The sequence below is a fragment of the Amborella trichopoda genome, chromosome 12 (assembly GCF_054954075.1).
Source record: "Amborella trichopoda isolate Santa Cruz 75 chromosome 12, AtrichopodaSantaCruz75HAP2 v2.0, whole genome shotgun sequence".
Classification (NCBI taxonomy): Eukaryota; Viridiplantae; Streptophyta; class Magnoliopsida; order Amborellales; family Amborellaceae; genus Amborella; species Amborella trichopoda.
The window spans coordinates 40,925,753-40,945,141 of record NC_142347.1 but is presented as its reverse complement, the minus strand read 5'-3'; the positions used below and the strand labels follow the sequence as shown (position 1 = coordinate 40,945,141).

The window sequence follows — 19,389 nt, the reverse complement described above, 5'->3', positions numbered from 1 at the left end:
TGAAAATTTGTGATTTTTTTTTTTTTTAATTCATGATCGAATTTTTTTTTGTAATCCATGATGGAATTTTTTGAAAATTTGTAATTTTTTTTTTAATCCATGATCGATTTTTTTAAAAATTTGTTATTTTTTTTTTTAATCTATATTATTCAAAGAGAAAATGAGAGAGATGATGATTCTGAGGCCACCCTATCCCAGCCATATTATTCACATATCGAGTCCCAACAGCAACAGTGTAGAGATGAGCACGAAATGCTGTAAATTAAATGCTGAATGGCGGTTCATGCAGGGAAAGAACATATCAATATTCGCATATTTATTCAAAAACATGAAAATTCTTAATGGAGTACCCTCATTTTTTATTGAATTCTTAAAAAACAATATTTATAATGAATTTTAATAATTTTTTCGAATTTTTTTTAAGCTTTATTCTGACCGATTCACCAGATTCTTCATCCGGATCGTCGATTCGTTGATCCGGATCGATTTTTTGGAAACCCGATCCGGGTCACCGATCCGTTTTTTAAACCATTGGTTGTAAAGAAATGGTAGAAGGCTTGCTCTATGGATATTTCTATTGCCAAACTTAACCCACACGAAAATGAATTTTACGCGTACCTGAGACAGATGAAGATCTGGAGAGAGAAAGGCATTGAGTTCCGAGAGAGCGAGAGAGAGATTTGGGGTTCTCAGAGAGAGAGAGAGAGAAGGGTTCCCTTGAGAGACGGAGTTTAGTCTTCGCTGCCGTACCAAAGTTCGGCCCATAACCATACTTTCTAGTGGAAGAGAAGGACGAAGAGAGAGAGAGATTGGGGGTTTTCTCACGCATGTATTTCCTCTGCCATTTCGCATCTATGACACATGCTTTCTCTCTCTAAAACCCTTCACACGCTATTGAGCCTGTGAACCTCGGCGAAGATTATACAGTCTCTCTCTCTAGCCTCCAGCTTCATCCCATACTCTCTCTCTAACCATCTGTATTCTTCTGAGGAGAGGCTTCTGATGCCCTTGTTTCTCTCTCCTCTTCTCCATGGAAGAAGAAGATGAGTTCGGCGACCTCTACACCGACGTCCTCACCTCTTCTTCTTCAAACCCTCCTCTTTTATCTTCCTCTCTAAACCCTATTTCTCTCTCTTTGCTTCCTCATCAAAATGATGAAGAAATCCTCTATGAAACCCTAATCAGTCCCAAAATCCGAGGAAGTGGCACCAAAAATGAAGCCACAGATGAGAGAGAACCGGAAACCCTAGAGAAACCAGCACCCCAGGTTGGGCCTGAAACTGATGGATGGCATGATGATCGTGGTGGTGACGCAGGCTGTGATACCAAGGGCTCGAGTGATGGGATCGATCTTATGGGCTCTGAGCAGATTCCTGGTTTGATTCCTGGGTTATCAGCTGGACCCTTTAAGGCAGAATTGTTCCCAAGCTCTGAAACGAGGGTACAACAGGAGAAGGGGGAGGAAGAGTGGGATAGCGATAGCGAGGATGATCTGAAAATTGTTCTTAATGAAGGGCACGATATCCTTGGACCAGGCCCTTCAGCTCTTGAGAGGAGAGATGATGATGGTCATGGTGATAATGTTGATGATGATGATGAGGATGATGATGATGATGGGGATGACTTTGTCATTGTCGCAGGTGGAGATCCCCATGCTCAGGTGGTTGAAGATCAAGATTGGGTTGAGGATCCATCTCAGATTGCAACTGATGGAGACAAACCAGGTGCGGTTGATGATAGAGGCCAAGTTGCAAAGGTTAATGCAGGAGTTGTGGCAAGGGTTGGATTTGGAGGCCATGGGTATCACATGCATCATTCACAGTTCAAGGTCGAAATTTTCTTCGTGTTCTTGACCATTCAGTGAAAATGTTCCATTTTTATGTGGTTTCTGATGCGTGGTTCATTTTCCAGGGGTGGTATTTCGTTTTTTTATTACTGTAATATTTGAGAGCTTGTGAATTTTCCTGAATTTTGTTAGTTTTTAGTTCTGAAGATTCCTCTTTTGTATTGGAGATTATATGAGCTGTGTTGGGTGTCGATTCTAACTGTAACTATGTATTTAATCAATTTATAGTGGAAACAAATAGTTTTCCCACTTGATTTCCCTATGCTGTAACCTTTGTAGCATAGTTTTTGGCCTTTTTCCTTATACTGTTTTGTGAGTCTTTTACGATATACTCTGTATCAGGTTCTTTGCATTTTGGAAGAGAATTAGTTGAGAATTTGATTTATCAGAGCTCTGAATGTTGAAAAAAGAGCCATTGGAACAATGAACAGGAAAAAGTGGTTAATATGTGATCCTCTGCACTGATGGAAATGTAACTTAGCCAGAAGCAAGATAATTGATGTCTCGTAGTCTCAATTTTATTCAAAAAGCATTTTTCCATCTTTTTCCTGTACCCGGGTTTTAATTGTTTTACAAATGGGTCACTGAGGTTGAAATCTACACTCCCATATTTGACAGTTAATGATATCATTAAACTGAATAGGAAGCTTCATGATTTTGAAAGGATCGAGTGGCTCAAATAACTTACAGATGTAATCATATCTTCGAATTGTTTTCCTGGAGAAGGTGGTTTTTTCCACTAAAGCATTTGTATTGGGGTTGAAGGTGGTAGCTGTCGATATGGCATTTGAAGACACCTTTGGCCTTATTGGCTCTGTTTTCTTTTGAAGGAGTATCATTTTTTTTTGCTAGGTATTGATTGGAGGATGCGCCTTGCAAACCTTACATGGTAGTTGAAATGGAGAAGTCTCCTTAAAAATGATTCCTTTGAAGCTGCACGTGATGGTCTAAATGTTTAGAAGCTCTTTTTTAAGACTTGGGACATGCCTGAACCTTAGAACATGTAAGCTTCCTGAGGTTAAAAATTGGGGAGTCTTAAGAAGACACATAAGACAAGCTGATGTTTTCTATACTCTTGCAAATTTTTTAATCTATTCATAGTGAATTTGACAATAAAAGTTTTTGTTTCAAACGTAATCTGATGCTGTGTTAGTTATTTAGGACTTACCAAGTATGGTATTTGCATACTCCCGAAGAGCCTCATGTGTAAGGGAAGGTGCACTGTTACAAATTTACAGCTATCACAGAGAGAGAATCTGATGGCACAAGACTATTATTAATTTAAGTCGAGGGCCATCTCTTAGTTGGTAGCTTGACACGGACGCTTCTTTCTATGGTTGGGAAAGGAAGTGTTATCAAGTTCATGTGTCTGATGTGTCCATTGATTTTGTTTTAAATTTCTAATTTCTATCTACAATATTGAGTTCTATGCAAAGGTTCTGAAGGATGTAAGTAACAAGCCAGATGCATTTTTGTATCGTTGGGTTTGCCAAATGTCATATAGACTAATTGGTTGTGGTGGAGGTGATAATGATGACAACGTCTATTGGCTATCGGTCTGAGTTCTGAACTCCATGTAATGGCCATTGCACTACGAGGGTTGAAGAATATGGTTTTATTTTGCTCTCGAAACTCTTTTTGAACCCAGAGTTTTGTAAACAATTTGGGAGGACCATGTTGAACTTCACTCCCCCTTTCTTTGATAACTGTATTTTTTGTTTTTTTGCATGCCATTAAAATCTACTTAAATGTGCATAATATTTGAGTTTTACATTGTTTTTCTCATGAATTTACATATTTTGCCTTTCCATCTCATTAAAAATCCACTCAAAAGTAATTATGATAAACATTAATAGATATCTTAAGTGTTTGTTACTCTGACTTGTAGCTAAATACAGTTATGATGTGCATAAAGCTCGTTGTTAGTTCCTATTTGATTGTTCTATTACATTTCATTCTTTTCTTCCCCCCTCTATTAATGAAATATCTGAAGATTTATTTGTTTTCATGCAGTATGTGAGGCCTGGTGCTGCAACTGCAACTGGAGGTGTTGTTAATAATGTTCCTAGTGTCCCTGGTCAAGTCCGCCCTCTTGCTCCCATGGGCCCCATGTCTGGTCGTGGGAGAGGTGATTGGAGGCCAATGGGTGGCAAGATTGTCCCTAATATGCAGAAAGGCTTTCATGCAGGATATGGCTTGCAAACTTGGGCCAATAATTCAGCAATGCGTGGTTTCAATGGCATGGAGTTCACTCTTCCATCTCACAAGTAAGCTCAAAGTTTTCATGTAAACTAAATGACATTTTGATGTACTTTTTCTCAAGTTTTATTCTTTTAATCATGCGGGGAATCTTAGATATGGGGATTTTTGCATCATGATATCCTAAAATGTCACCGGGATATTTGAGAATTTTGTGGTTATGTTTGCATTTATGCGGCATCCTTATTGTGTATTTAATAGAAAACTATTGTTTTGACTTCTTTTTTTTACCATTTTATTAAATGAAGGACATGCACGGCATAAAAAAATGCCAATGATGATAGATGTAGGTCGAATCATCTAATGTAATGGTCGATTTGATAGAATTTATTCAGGACAATTTCTAGTAGCATATAGTTTCTGGGAACTATGGTCCTCCGCTATATGTGATGTAACTCGACATTGTATTTTACCCATATTCAGTTTATGAAGGTATATACATCTCGATTACTTACAGGGACCAGAAGCAAAAACAAAAAGAAAACAAAAAAAAAAGAAAACCAAAAAAAAAGAGGAGAGAGAGAGAGAGAGAGAGAGAGAGAGAGAGAGAGAGAGAGAGAGAGAGGAAACCATATAGTTTCTTTTCCAACCATTTAGAGCCTCTCTCTCTCTCTCTCTCGCTCTCTCCCCGTATATGTGTGTGTACGTGTGCGCGTGTGCACACATGTTTGTACATGGTTATCAGTACCACATATCTGAGTTGGCATGGGTGTCAGTGAAGGTTGTTGTCTTCCCATGTTTGAGACTAATTCACGCATAGTTGATGGAGCATGCAATTTGGGTTCTATATATGTATGACTGCTTGGAATGGATTTTGTTCTTTTCTGATTGGGGGGTACTTAGATTGCTAAAAGCCCTACGAGGATGTGCCTTTCTTTGAAGCCTTGCTATTTGTTTTTTGAGATTTCTGCATTAGTTAGCGATTTTCTAAGTCAGTGTTGAAGTTTGTTTTCAAGGTGAAAGTTCATCTTTGATTCATTTGTCAATGGGATTCCATGGCATTTGAGGAACTTGTTTTGTAGATTTGAAAAATGTTGGATGTTGGAACATCATAAAGGCACACGAAGTTTTAGTTATATTACTTCAGCAGCTGGATTAGTTTTACATGATGCTTGTTTCTTTGCATTCTAACAATAAGAAAACTTCTGGTGGTTTAGAGGAAATTTCCTGCAATTATTGTGCTCAGAATTTGTGAAGGTTTAATAAAAGTTGTCATTTTTAAGTGGACATCCCCCTCCCCTCCCCCTTTTGTTTTTTGAGAAAAGGTTAACTTTATATTTATAAAATAATAGTAAAAATACAAAAACCATAAGATGTGATAAATTTCATTCCACAAGATGGGTGCTCCGAGTACAAAAAGGATAGGTAGAGCAGAAAGTGTCCAGCAAAACAAAAACAAAAGCAAAAACAAAAACAGAAAGCCAAAATCTGAATTGACAATACGATGGGGAGGAAGGAAGTCTTCTTGTGATGTGGGTGGCAAGTATTGAGCAGCTTGCGGATGCAAAGTCTAAGGGTGCACAATACCAAGAGAGGAGAGGTAAGCGATAGAGGGATGGGAATGGAATAGAAAAAGGATGGGGATTAAAATAAAAAGAGATAGAGGGCTAGAAAGAGAGAGGGCAATAGAGAGAGGGAGAGGAAGAGAGAGGGTTAAGAAGGAGAGAGGGAAGGTGATGAATATGACCAAGAGAGTAGCAGAAACAAGGTAGGAGGGCTCATGACAAAACTCCGACCTCCAAGGCCTGTGATGATTAAGCCACCTTCCAGTACTTTGAACCAGATACTAGCTTACCACTCTTTAGGAAGTAAACTGTTTGCAAGGAAAAGGGCAGACACGAAGAAGACCTGCATGGGAGATAGAAATAGAGAGAAAGCAGAGATAGATAGAGAGAGAGAGGAATAAAGCCAAGAAGGAAAGAAGATTGACTAAAGAGGAAGAGATGAAGAGGAGAAGACGGAAAGCTCACTGAGTAGCGGGCGAGGGGAATGAAGGAAGCTAAAAGCTCTGGAAGGAGCGAATAAGAGGGAGAAGTGAGAGGAAAGGGTAGAGAAAGTAAAAAGGTCGAGTACGCAGAAAGAAGAGGGGAATGCAAACAGAATGAGAAATCTATAAATATACCTTTTTTTTGTTCTGTCTTTTTTTTTTCTCCTTTTTTTATTTTTTTACTTATTTTTTGGTTGGGAAAAAAGAAAGGTAGATAGGAGAATACTAAGAAAGCAGAATTTACTGTAGAAAAAAAGAAGGTAAAAGAAAGGGGTGAGGGGGGGAAGGTGTTAAACAAAATTCAAATTTGTACCAAGAGTACTTAGGGCTCCTTCCTTTGTGAAGGCAATCTGCCGTTGAGTTGGTGTCGCAGAGGATATGTCTGAAGGAGACAGGTGGTAGAGATCTGCACATAAATGCTATTTGGTCAAAGATGGATGAGAGGTGCCAGGGGGGCCTGTTTGAGATTAGATGGCCAAAGGATAATGTTGCTGGAGTCGGCCTTGACCTGCACACCAATGAATTGTGTGGCAACTTGAGAGGCCCTCTGAAGGCCTTCGAGCAAAGCAAGGCCCTCAGCTGTGGTAGAAACTAAAACTCTGAAGGGCCCGAAAGGAAGACACCTTTAGAGTTGGCCAAGGTGCCACCAAAGCCTGGGGGGCCAGGGTTTCCTAGAGAGGAACCATCTGAATTAATCTTGAGGACACCCGGGGAGGAGGATTCTGCTCAGCCCTATGCTGAGGTAAGGGAGGGGCAAGGGTAAGAAGACAGTTCCAATTGGCACGGAAATGTGTTACGGGGATGGAGGTGTAGTCAGGTAAATTATTTGCCTAGAAAGAAATCAAAACTAAGATGGAGTCAAAAGGGGGAGATTGGTGTCTAGCAGAGCCAGGGAAGGTCCTTGCATTCCTTTCTAACGAAATGGACTATAAGAGAGCCATTACTGAAATACACCACAATTTTCGACCCTTGTCAGGGAAAGGAGGGGAAAACAAAGTTGAAAAGAGTTATGGAATGGAGGCAGGGGTGACCCATTGAGGACCGAAGAGTTGGAGGAAGGAAGACCATAGGGAGGAAGACATCCCTCAATGGAGGAAGAGATGGGGGATAGTTTCTTCTTCTTGAAGGCACAAAATGCATCGATTGGGAAAGGAGAGACCACGCCTCTGAAGTTGGTCTAAAGTTAGGACCTTACCTTGAAGGAGGATTCAAGTGAGTGCTTGGACTTTGAGGGGGGCGGGTATAGACCAGAGCTTGTTTAGGAGAGGGGGAAGGGTCCAAAGTGGGAAGTAGTGAGGAGTAGAATGAGGAAACACTGAAAGCCCCCAGTGGATTGGGGGCCCATATGATCGAGTCTTCTCAAAACGGGGAGAGAAGAAAGGAGTTAGCATCAGAAGAAGGGAGTTGAAAGTGCCGATTTCGGACTCATTACGATTTCTCCTAAAAATAGGGGTCCAAACCAAGGGTGAGAGCCTACGTTACGAATAACGAGCAACTGAGGCATCTTGGTCTACGACTAAGAGAAAGAGAGAAAGGAAAAGTTGCTCGAGGGGTTGATCACAGAGCCAGAGGTCCTTCCAGAATCTAACCCTAAGCCTATTCCCTGTCTTGAATCTTATAAGAGTTCTGAAGGCAGATTTGGTTGAGGAGACAGAGGCATGGTGCAGAGGGGAACAAAGCAGCTATCGGTTGTCCCCAATGCCATATTTAGCCACGATAACTTGTTTCTAGCGGAGAGGGTGTGGGGAAGTGAACCTCCACCACCATTTGCTCAATAAGATAGAGTTCATGAGATTGATCTTCCTTATACCAACGCCACCAACTTTTTGGGGGAACAAATCTTCTCCCAAGCATCTAAATGGAATTTATGGCCCTCAGAGTACCCATTCCAAAGGAAATCCTCACGAGTTTCTCAAGATGTTTGGCAATGGACACAGGAACCTAAAAGAGAGAGAGACATCTGGTAAATAGGGATATTGGCCAAGGTTGCTTTAATAAGGGTAATCCTTCCACCAAGGGACAGGAATCTACCCTTCCAGTTGGCTAGCTTCCAAGAAAACTTCTCAATAACGTTGCCCCAATGGTGTTTTCCAACTTTACCTAGGCACAAGGGGAGACCCAAGTAAGAGGAGGGAAGGTGACCAATGGCAAACCCTAAGTGTTCAGCAAGGAATGCAATTCCTGGTTCGTGGACCTGCACTCCCAATATTTTTGTTTTGGACATGTTGACCTTCATCCCTGTGGAAATCTCAAACATCCAAGGAAGAGCCAGAGATTATCCAGCTGTGAGGGTTCAGCCCCACAGAAGATTAAGGTGTTGTTGGCATAGAGAGGTGGTGAATGATTGGGCCACAGAAGATTTCAGCTGTAAGGGTTCAGCCCCACAGAAGATTAAGGTGTTGTCGGCATAGAGGAGTTGGGAAATGACCGGGCCATCTCTAGATGTCTGGAATCCCGAGATGAGGCCTTGATCAATCATCCTATTAATGGATCTAGAAAAAAGTGCACCTATGAAAGTGATCAAAAAAGGGGAGAGGGGGTCTCCATGTCTTAAGCCCCTAGAAGATGGGAAGAAACCGACAGGGGATTCATTATTTAATGATAGAGAAGGAAGGTTTGGAAATGCTGGCCTTAATCCAAGATCTTCACTTGGGACCAAACCCCAGGTTTGAGAAGATTGGATGGCTTAGGGTTTGTGAAGGGTTTTCTGGAAATTAAGTTTACTCTCTTTTTTTGTTTTTTTTTTGCTTTATTGATAAGTTCCCTTGATTCCATAACATTAATTAAAAAAGGTAAGTTCTTTAATTTCTTTCTTAGAAGTCATATTAGTGCTGATATTTTCTTTGTCCATTCCTTGAAGAGACGTGTGGATGTTTCACATTTGGAAGTACAATTTAAGTGCTCTTTTTAAGTTAATACCTATAAGCTCTATGGTGGAAGCTGGAAACTATGTGTAAGGTTCCCTTTTAGCTATAATACACTTGCAGAATGCTTTTTAATCCTTGAGTTTGAATTTTTTAATCCTTGAGTTTGAATTTATGATTATAGCTATCCACATCCGGTTTCTGTTTTTCCCTTTTTCCAGGACAGTATTTGATATTGACATTGATGCCTTTGAGGAGAAACCGTGGAGGCAACCTGGTGTGGATACGTCTGACTTTTTCAACTTTGGTCTGGACGAGGACACTTGGAAGGAGTACTGCAAACAATTGGTAATAAGCAGTTGTTTTCCAATAGTGGAAGTATATCCTCTAACACGAGGGCTCCTAAAGCTAGAAATCGTGATTGCATGGAATTAACTGATTCTTTGTCATTTAGTATAGCATATTATTTTGCAACATGGGTCTTACTAAATCTAAAAGTTTATATGCTATTGCTGGAACATACCTTGCATTCACTCTCTCATGTAAAACCCTATCTCAGAGTATTTTTAGGACCTCATATTTTGGGGATGCAACCTACTCAACCCAGAAACCGGCCCTGAAAAAGGAAAAAAAAAAAGGAAAAAGAAATAGAAAAAGAAAGATTCATATTGCCCGATATGCACTCTATATGTGTCTGAAAAGAATAATGTCCTAAGATTTAACGGAGACCGTCCAAATTTGAACAGCCAGATCTAAGTGTTTAGAAATGCAAAATCTAATATTTTTCCTGAAAATACTGATCTGGTGATGATAAAGCAGATCCTAAAATTTCAGATAGAGAAATTCCTCTGAAGTAGTTTTTTTGCCTGGGGAAGTAAGTTTACAGTATTTAGCAGCTAAGCTCCTCACTTGCTACTGTTGTAGGGGCTCATCCTTTCTATTGTGCAGGAACAATTACGTTTGGAAGCCACCATGCAGAGCAAGATTCGTGTTTATGAAAGTGGACGGTCTGAGCAGGTAGGAAAGTTTATGGTTCTGTTTATGGGCAATTAGCTGATTGGGCTTCCTTAAGTTTTTGTGATTTGGTTTCCTGGATTGTGTTTTAGGATTATGATCCAGATCTACCTCCAGAACTAGCAGCAGCGGCGGGTCTCCATGATCCTTCCATGGATAATCAGCATATTAATAAGACTGATATTGGATCATCCGATGCAGCTGGTCTTGTTAGGGGATCTACACGGGTTCGTCCTCAGATAGTAAGGCCATGTTTCATAATTCGCACTTCCCCTATACTTTTGTTTCTTCCACAAACTTCTGGTGAAATTTTTGTCTCTTTTGTGAAACTATTAATAGTTTTGTAGTTGTGGAGGCTCAAACTGATGCTGTAGCAGCCAATATACTGGGGTTTAAAATGGGCAAATAAAATATTATTTGTTTTTTAAAATGTAAAGGTTTAATTTTCAGCAAATTGGATATAATGGATATAATGGTGGTGCTTTTTTTTATCAATGAACATGTTCAAAAGAGCATATAGGATGCTTGGTTTTTTGAAAGAAAAACAGATAGAACGGAGATAATATTGTCTGCTTTTTCCAAATTTGAAGAGTATGTTATGTTGGCTGTCGCACTGATATATAATGGCCATATAAATTTCGAAAGCGCTAGTACTTCACAATGTCAGGTGATTTTGACTATATAGGGTACGCCATTCCATATCAAATATATACCAGGGTGTGTAAGCCTTGATCCATTGAAAAGCCACTATTTGATACTTCATCCCTCTAACCAATACACACACACCAACACACACACACACACACAAAAGATGTTTACTCGGAGTTGTGGTTTTCTCAACCATGGGAAGGCTCATGCAAAGGACTATTGAAAACCTTGATTGATTGGGTAATCACTATGTGATGAAATCATGGATGATGATTTTGAGAATGGTACCCACCAATAAAGGACATGATCCCCATGGTGTGCCTGCATGCTATCTGCATCATCATCCATCATTGCCTTATATGTGCATGAGCCAATGGAATTTGGTTTTCTATAGTCCATGAGACTAGCATAGTTTCCTCTATATCATTAGTTTATTACTTATTAGAATTTCATGGATTTGACAATATTTCATGCTTCGTACCCAGCCTACAGGGAGAGCGATACAGGTTGAAGGTGGCTATGGTGAACGCCTTCCGTCTATTGATACCAGACCGCCAAGATTTCGTGAACCTGATTCCATCATCGAGGTGAAGTATAGTATATAACTTTATACCCATTTGTTTTGATGACAATGTTTTAGTGTGTTCTCCCTGATGTTATTGTTTTGAGCAGATTATCCCTCAAGGTACTCCTGAAGATGATTCTGTTCCCTCTAATGATGCTGCCGAGCAAGCAGATAATGGCCATGAATCAGAGGGTCTCAGAAATGAAGGCCAGGAAGTTGAAGAAGATAGTAAACAAGTTGATGCCGACAGCATAGAGCAGTTTCCTCAATCGTATGATGGCAGGAAGCGGGAAATGGTTCCCAATAGAAGAGGTCCCATTCTGGGACCTGTTCACAATACCGTGCGTGAAGGAGATGGGATTTTACCTTTTCCTCCTGAGGCACCTCTCCAGTATCATCCTGGTTCTAAAGTTAGGGCACCCATATATCCAATGGGTCTTCTTGGGGCACCTCATGGAGGCAGGTAAAATCTATTTCATGCTAATGTCTTGGTTTTGTTGATGTTCAAGCCTGATATCTATTTCTAGCTATTGATTTGGAACAAGAAACATAATTTTTTTTCTGTTAGTTGCATCTCACACCCACATAGGTTCTGAGCTTTTTCCATTTCTATTTCTATGACCCTTGTATTTATAGAAGAAATTATAAGGGAAGAAATGTTCCAAAAATGGACTGTGTTGCTTGGCTGAACCGATTGTACTGCGAACAAGGATAAAAATCTGTCCATTTTATCATAAAATCTATTTTCTTAGAATACATACTGATTACACTAGTTAAGCTGACCAGTTCAACCAGAAAACCTAGCTACCCCTCCTTTTTATTTTTTTAATTACAATGGTTCAAACTTGTAGGATTGGCGACTGAACCGCATTAGAATGGATTGCGCGCTTGGCTATCCTGCATGCACAGATTAATGGAGATAGTGAGAAAATATCTCAACGAATTCTATAATTAAAAGCTTAACAAGTTCTATACTTCCAACTTGGGTGAGAACTCCCAGAGTTAGTTAGCTGAACTGTTACATTGTTGGGGTCTTTATTAATGTCTTTGATACACTGGTGAACATACAGGGGGTTTCAAACTCCCAAAATGTAAATATCCTACACTACAGATACTGTTGTGTTATATCCCAAAGGAACATCCTGAGCAAATTAAGTCAACCCTGCTGATTCTTGATAAATTTCTAAGCCCTGTGGTGTCTCAATCCTTTTCTTGGGCTGAGATGAATCCGATTCACAAACTTGAAATTTGACTCCTCTAACGCCTATTATATCAAGAGCTTTGCTAAACACCAGAACCCAGGAATTAATACCCTCCACTAGATGATCTCTGTCAACACTTCATTGGTTCAGTTACCATTATTAGGTTATTAGCTTATGAACCTTCTTAAAAAGAAAGCTGAAAATTATGATAGCTGGAGGAATCATGCAGGGATGATTATCAACACCAAAGTACAATCATGATTGTATCAATGTGGTCGTCACATTTAGGATGTAAGAGAGTTTACAAGCCTACAACCAATGTTCAAAAAGGTGTAGGCGCTTGCCTAGACGTTTTGGGGTCCTGGCTGCCTAGGCAGCCAGGTGTCCGCCCGGGTGGGCTATTAATTAAGATGAAAGTTGTATTATAATTATTATTTATTTATTAATTAATATCCATAAGATTTGGTTTTGGATATCAAATATTCACAAAATTTCAATTGCATCCAAAGTTTATGCCTATTCACAAACCCAATTTCATCGTCTAAATGAGGAAAAATTAAATCACTAAAAAATTCAATCTTTCAATTAATATGATAATACTTTAAAAATATCAAAATGAAATCGATGTCGGTGCAAACCTTGTCTATTGGGTCGCCAGAAGTCTTCAAAATCGACTACTAGAAGCTCCAAAAACGCCTATGAACTATTGCCTTTGTTTTGGGAAGAAATTGAAAAAAATAAAAAATTTATCGATCTTTCGATAAATCACAAAAGAGAGGTTTTTGGGGAGTTTTTCTCTCTCTAAAAGGCCTCGGTTTTTGTTTTGGTGACAAATTTCGACTCTCGCCGAGGGTCTTTTCCGCCATTTGACAAATTGTCATGAGGCGGCGCCTAGGCGGCCTCCTAGACTGTAGCACCTAGGCAGTGCCTTGCGCCCGTAGGCGGGCGACTAGACGTAGGATGCCTAATAGGCCCGCCTAACTAGCGCCTAGGCGTTTTTGAAAATTTTCTGCCTAGGTGACCGCCTAGGCGGGCGAATTTTCGAACATTGCCTACAACCTTAGGAAATTGATCACTTTGTAGAAGGGCTATTCAGGTAGCCAAAGTCTACACTTTGGAGTTTGGAGTATGAGCTGATTATAAGGATAGTTTATTGAATTTCCAGCTGTTTTAAGATAAATTAAATTTTACATTGTGTCGATATATCTTCACACTGAAATTATTGTCATAGGTTTTTTTTTTCTTTGGAGAAAGTAAGGAAAATTGCTTTTATTTCTCCTTTCCTTTTATTTTTTTGAAATCTATTTTTTCCTTAATTTTCCCTCAAATATTCATGGGGAAAGGAACATTTGAGCATATGTTCTCAATATCTCAATAATTGCCCAAAAAAAACTGCTCCTGGGTTTGATTCAAAAAAAAAAAACTCTTTATATATTATAACCTTGATACACCGGTAATTCTTGTTGGGTTCTTCTTTTAAGCCCTTGCCTTTTTGTTAGTGATATGCTTGAACATCATTTCCCAGATGCAACTCTTGACGTAATCATTTTTTTCAGGTTTCCTTAAATAAATTTTTGTTGTTGAGTTAAAGGTTCTTTTTGGATATTGTGATTCTATAAACACTGATTATTTGTTTCTGGATCTACAGGGGTTGGTCGCAGGGACCAACAGTACACGAGAGGTACCTTCCAATAAATAATGAGCCTCCAAATGTTCCCATCCTCGATGAATCCATTCGAGATCACAGGAAGAAAGAGAAATCATTTGATAGCATGGAATATAAAAGGAGTTCGGAAGTGCCAAGGCCTGCCTTAGATGAAGTGGCAAGGGAACAGAGTGTCGACCAGAGAGGTGATGCTATGGATAGTGAGCATATGCTCCCTGAACAGGTAGCCGATGAAGGTGAAGAAGTCATTTCAGACATGAAAATGCCGAATGAGGCCAATGAGGATATTGGTTCTTCTGTCCATCCTGGTAAGAGACAGAAATTGAGTTCCCTGATTGAGCCACTACCGTCTCTTCGAGAACCCGTTGATGATTTGAAGGCTTCAAGAAGTGATAATAGCAGGGGAAGGTCGGGAAGCAGCAAGGACTACCCAAAAAGGCATGAGGTGGGGGAGGAAGAGGAGGTCGAAGATGGAAGAGTAAGGCAGTTAGGCGAAGGGAAAAGGCGACATGGTGAGGAAGAGTCTAGTTTTCGTAGGAAAGATGATTATGTTCGAGATGGCCGGCATGAGGCTGATAGAAAACGTGTCGCTATGAAAGGAAGAGAGGACGTGTATCGCCGGGCTGGTAATGGTGCTTACCCCCTTCGTGAATGGGCTCTTGATGTTCCTCACTTCATTCGCAAGAATGAGGGGTTCGATAGACTGAAGGAGAGAGAAAATGGAATGGGGTCTTGGCCATGGAGAGAGGAAGATACACGTGGGAGGAGAGAGAAAGATGAGGATTTGAGGAGACGGGATCGGGTTGAGGAGATGGGTTCTAAGCACAGAGGTAAGGGGCATGAGGCAAGTAGGAGTGAGAAAGATGAGCTGAACCATCTTCGAAAAAGGGCAGATGATTTTGATTGGAGGGCTCACCATGATAAAGAAGTTTCAAGACAGAGGGAAGGTGACGATTTCTCATTGGTGAGGCATGATGCCTTGGATGACCCACGTGTAAAGAGGAGGAAGGATGAAGAGGTTCAGAGGAGAGAGAGAGATGACAAGGAAGATAACATATATAGGGTTCGGGAAGATGCAAGTAGAAGGAAAAGAGAGAAAGATGACAGCCTTGACCATAGGAGAAGAGAAGATCGAGCTAGATCTCGAGACAGGCCTGAAGATCACCACTCTTTCCGTCAGAGGGAGAGGGATAGCAGTTGGCGACAGAGAGAGAGAGAAGACCACCATAGGGGAGAAAGTGAGGGAAGATCAGCACAGCTCAGTAGAGAAAGAGAAGATGCACGGGGCTCAGCAAGGAGCGATCGTACTATGGAGGAGAGAGCTTGGGTTGGGGGTTCGAGGGCTATCAAGGATGGATCTAAATCTATGGGCTCTGATAAAGATCATCACCTTAAAGATAAAAGGCGACATAGTGAGCAACAACCCAAGATAAGGGATCGAATAGAGGAAGACACTTCTACAAGGCGGAGGGGTCGTGAGGAATCTGCATATTCCCGAGAAAGCCACCCAATTAATGAGGAAAGGAATTTCAGGCGTGAGAAGTCGACCACACAAAATGAGTCGGAGAGTCAGAGGATGTATAAGGACAGGTCCAAAGAGAGTAATACCAGGAAGATTAAGGAGTCCGAAAGGGTCGATCAAAATGATTTGGCTTCTGTTGCCTCGAATAAGCACGATCGAGCTGTTTCACACCGTAATGAGAAGGTATTTGGAAAAAAAATAATGATTGGGTTTCTATCTAAGCTTAAAGATTGAATATGAAATGTTTTTGCAAGTAATTGCTTTCTAAGTCGACTCTTATCATTTGAATTCTCGTTGATGCTGACTATTGGCTTTTTGTCAGTGTCTTGTGTTTTGTATTCTCTTTGTAACTTATTTCTATGTTGTTTGACTGGATAAATTGACCTACATTTCTCTTTTGTAAGCTTGCGGTTTTCCTTTTGTCATTTCATGTTTGATTGGCATATATTTTGACAATTTAACTGATTAGTTTCAGTACCCTAGGGAATTTTATCAAAATGCAGTGAACGCTGTTATACTCATCATGGTCCACCATCATCATAAGCATTGGATTAAATGGATGGTGATGGAGGGAGTGGCTGGTGGATTCAACACTCTCCATCCCATTTTGTTGGATGATGATGACTACACTGGATTAGGGTTTTCCATAGTTTCTTGGTTCTATTTTCCCATTACAGGTTATCTTTTATGTGAATATGCAAGGGAAGATGCAGAGTCTGTTCCAAAATGTAATCACGGATAGCTTACTCGAAATATTATTGACACAGGAAATGTATTATATGTTGAAACTGCAGGTTGCTAGGAGAGATGTGCCCTACCAAGCAACTAGCAATGCCTTTACAGGGCGAGGAGAACCTCGAGACCGTAACCACCCAAGGTACTCATCTACCTCAAAGAAGTCTAGCGATCATGATAGTCATGTTCGACAATCTGCAAAGCCTCCAAAACCCTCAGAGGAAGGTGTATCTGATGATGAAAGCTCGAGGAGGGGTCGTTCAAAGCTCGAACGCTGGACAAGTCACAAGGATAGAGAAGGTAATCCTCAACCAAAGGCAACCCGCGAGTCTGAGTCAAGCGAGCCTGAAAAAATTGAGGCATTGGTTTTCGACCAAGAAGATCTTGAGAGAGAGGATGAGCAAGATGTGAAGAGAGAGAATGAGAAGCTTCAATCCTTGGGTGAGGAAGAAAATAGTATTGGTTTCGAGATGAAAGGCACATCCAATGATGATTGGCTGGTTGTAGACGCAGATCGAAATGGAGAAGACCGACATCTTGAGACTGTTGAGAAGTTGAAGAAGAGGAGCGAACGATTCAAGCTGCCAATGCCCGGAGAGAAGGAGTCAAGTCGGAGGGTTGAGAGTGAGGCGGCCAGCCAAAGTGAGCATGTAGAAATCAAACAAGAGAGGCCTGCAAGGAAGCGAAGGTGGGTGAGTTGACTAGGTGAACTTGAATGTTTTCCTTTGGCAGTAAGGCTTGGTGGGTGCTCATTACAAGATAAAAGATGATGGAGTGCCTAGCATTGGCTCACTAGGGCCTCCAATTTCATTCTTAGAGTTTGTGCTGCCCATGCTCCCCACCCCTAACTTCTGATTCGACCTCATTTGGTGGGGGAAAAAGCCCATGGACCTGTCTTTTGTTTTTGTTTTTAATTTCCTTTACTCTGAATATGACTGTACTGCAGTCTCTCTCTCTCTCAATCTCAACCAAAATGAAATGACTGCTACCCTATGTTTGATGTATGTATAATGTACCATTGAGCACTTGTGTCCAGTGAAATCACCTATTGCGGTGGCTGGAGAACTAAGAAATTTCCGGTTTTCTAGCACTTTGTACTGAACAAGTAGAGTCTCTAAGTGAGGCGGCCAGCCAAAGTGAGCATGTAGAAATCAAACAAGAGAGGCCTGCAAGGAAGCGAAGGTGGGTGAGTTGACTAGGTGAACTTGAATGTTTTCCTTTGGCAGTAAGGCTTGGTGGGTGCCCATTACAAGATAAAAGATGATGGAGTGCCTAGCATTGGCTCAGTAGGGCCTCCAATTTCATTCTTAGAGTTTGTGCTGCCCATGCTCCCCACCCCTAACTTCTGATTCGACCTCATTTGGTGGAAAAAGCCCATGGACCTGTCTTTTGTTTTTGTTTTTAATTTCCTTTACTCTGAATATGACTGTACTGCAGTCTCTCTCTCTCTCAATCTCAACCAAAATGAAATGACTGCTACCCTATGTTTGATGTATGTATAATGTACCCTTGAGCACTTGTGTCCAGTGAAATCACCTATTGCGGTGGCTGGAGAACTAAGAAATTTCCGGTTTTCTAGCACTTTGTACTGAACAAGTAGAGTCTCTAAGTGAGAATATCAGCCTCTATAGTGGACAGGTAGGAATTTCTATGATGTATCATGGTTTCTCTGTGGATGCGTGCATCTTTATGTGCATGGCTGCACACTGAAGGCTGGATGCCTGGGGTCTCTTAGTTGTAAATTAGCCAATGATATTGGGATTAGGATTTGTAGAGATGGGGCATGGGTTTTGGGCTAGGCTTCTCTTTTATGCTATTTTGTATTTTTTTAGATTTATTTTTTTTCTCATTCTTTTCTTTTCGCCAGCTGAAACAGGGGTGCTTTCCACATGAAGGGGAAAGGGTGTAAAAGTGGATGGACCCCTTTGAGGGGGATTACTATCTCTTGTGAAGAATGAAAATTAATAACATGTAGGCATTTTTGAGTATTAAGGTTGCATATATTTGCCTAGAGTCTTTTGCTTAATTTTTGTGGCTTGTGTGGGTGATTGCATGTGCCTTGTGTATTGATTCTTGTTTGAATAGATTATTCATATAAGGGTGTGGTTTGTATAAGGCTGAGGCTCTAAACAATCAAAGCAAGGCGCACCTCAAATGTTCATTAGAAAAAGTATCAATATTGAAAATCCCTTAAATCCGATCATCTTGACTTTGAGATAATATGGACAAAAAAAAATGGATTTCACTTCACATAATGCGTGTCTTAGTAGCGTACACTTAGCTTGCTTCTCTTGTGCATGTAATGTGCTCTTGTGGATTATAGCTCAGAAATGGTTCTTCTTTAAGGCCCTAGTGTAAGTTGGTTTGAGGTGTTTGTTCTTTGCTGTGGTGCATTTGCAAGTGTATGTGTCCATGTGTGTCGAGCGTAATGGTCCGAAAGTTGCACTTTGGAACCCAACCGTTCAGTGTTTTGTTTGGGCAGTTTTAAAGTCCTTTGGGATCCGTGGTAAATAATAACAAATCTAGCAAATTTGATACTTTAAAGTGTAAAAAAATCTGAAAAATTTGACACCTTGCAGTAAAATGTCAAAAAATATAGACCATTTTTTAATACCCAAATTTGGGCTTGTACATAAAATTCTCAAAATATTTTTCACCTATTGGTCAAAACCAATGTTTTAAGAATCGGATGGGCCTGTTCAATTTGCCATCGACCGGGCCGGATGGATCTACATCGGTAATCAGGGTTACCTTTGCCACATGGACCTAGCTAAAAAAAGAACAGAAATAATAGTGAAAATATTTTAGAAAGTTATCTGTTTGTCTATGAAAAGATGAACTAGAAAGCACCAAATATTGAGAGTCTAGTTCTTGTTTGAGTGTCAAACGTTCATTTAACAATCTAAAATATAAAAACTTCCAATAACAACATCTATAGTATTAATCATATGAGTAATGACCCACACTTATGTGTGTAAGACTCTAAAGGATCACCATTAAATATGGCACAGATCTCTAAAAAAGTTATCACATGGGTGTGAGACTTGATTTTTCTAGAGATCTGAGTTAAATTTAATGGTG

General features: G+C 40.3%; 1 protein-coding gene across 2 annotated transcripts; it reads left to right on the top strand.

Annotated features, from left to right (window-relative positions):
- The first annotated feature begins 982 nt into the window (after positions 1-982).
- On the top strand, positions 983-18,296 carry FIP1[V] (FIP1[V]-like protein). Of its 2 annotated transcripts, XM_006857107.4 has the most exons (9): positions 983-1,828; positions 3,860-4,113; positions 9,178-9,304; positions 9,905-9,973; positions 10,063-10,212; positions 11,104-11,205; positions 11,291-11,646; positions 14,034-15,756; positions 16,368-18,296. In XM_006857107.4, the coding sequence occupies exons 1-9, from the start codon at positions 1,031-1,033 to the stop codon at positions 17,007-17,009; spliced, it is 4,221 nt and encodes a 1,406-aa protein (XP_006857169.2). In that variant the 5' UTR covers positions 983-1,030; the 3' UTR covers positions 17,010-18,296. The 2 variants fall into 2 exon arrangements, with proteins under 2 accessions (XP_006857169.2, XP_088709934.1); XM_088853808.1 differs by lacking the exon at positions 10,063-10,212.
- The last annotated feature ends 1,093 nt before the right edge of the window (positions 18,297-19,389 follow it).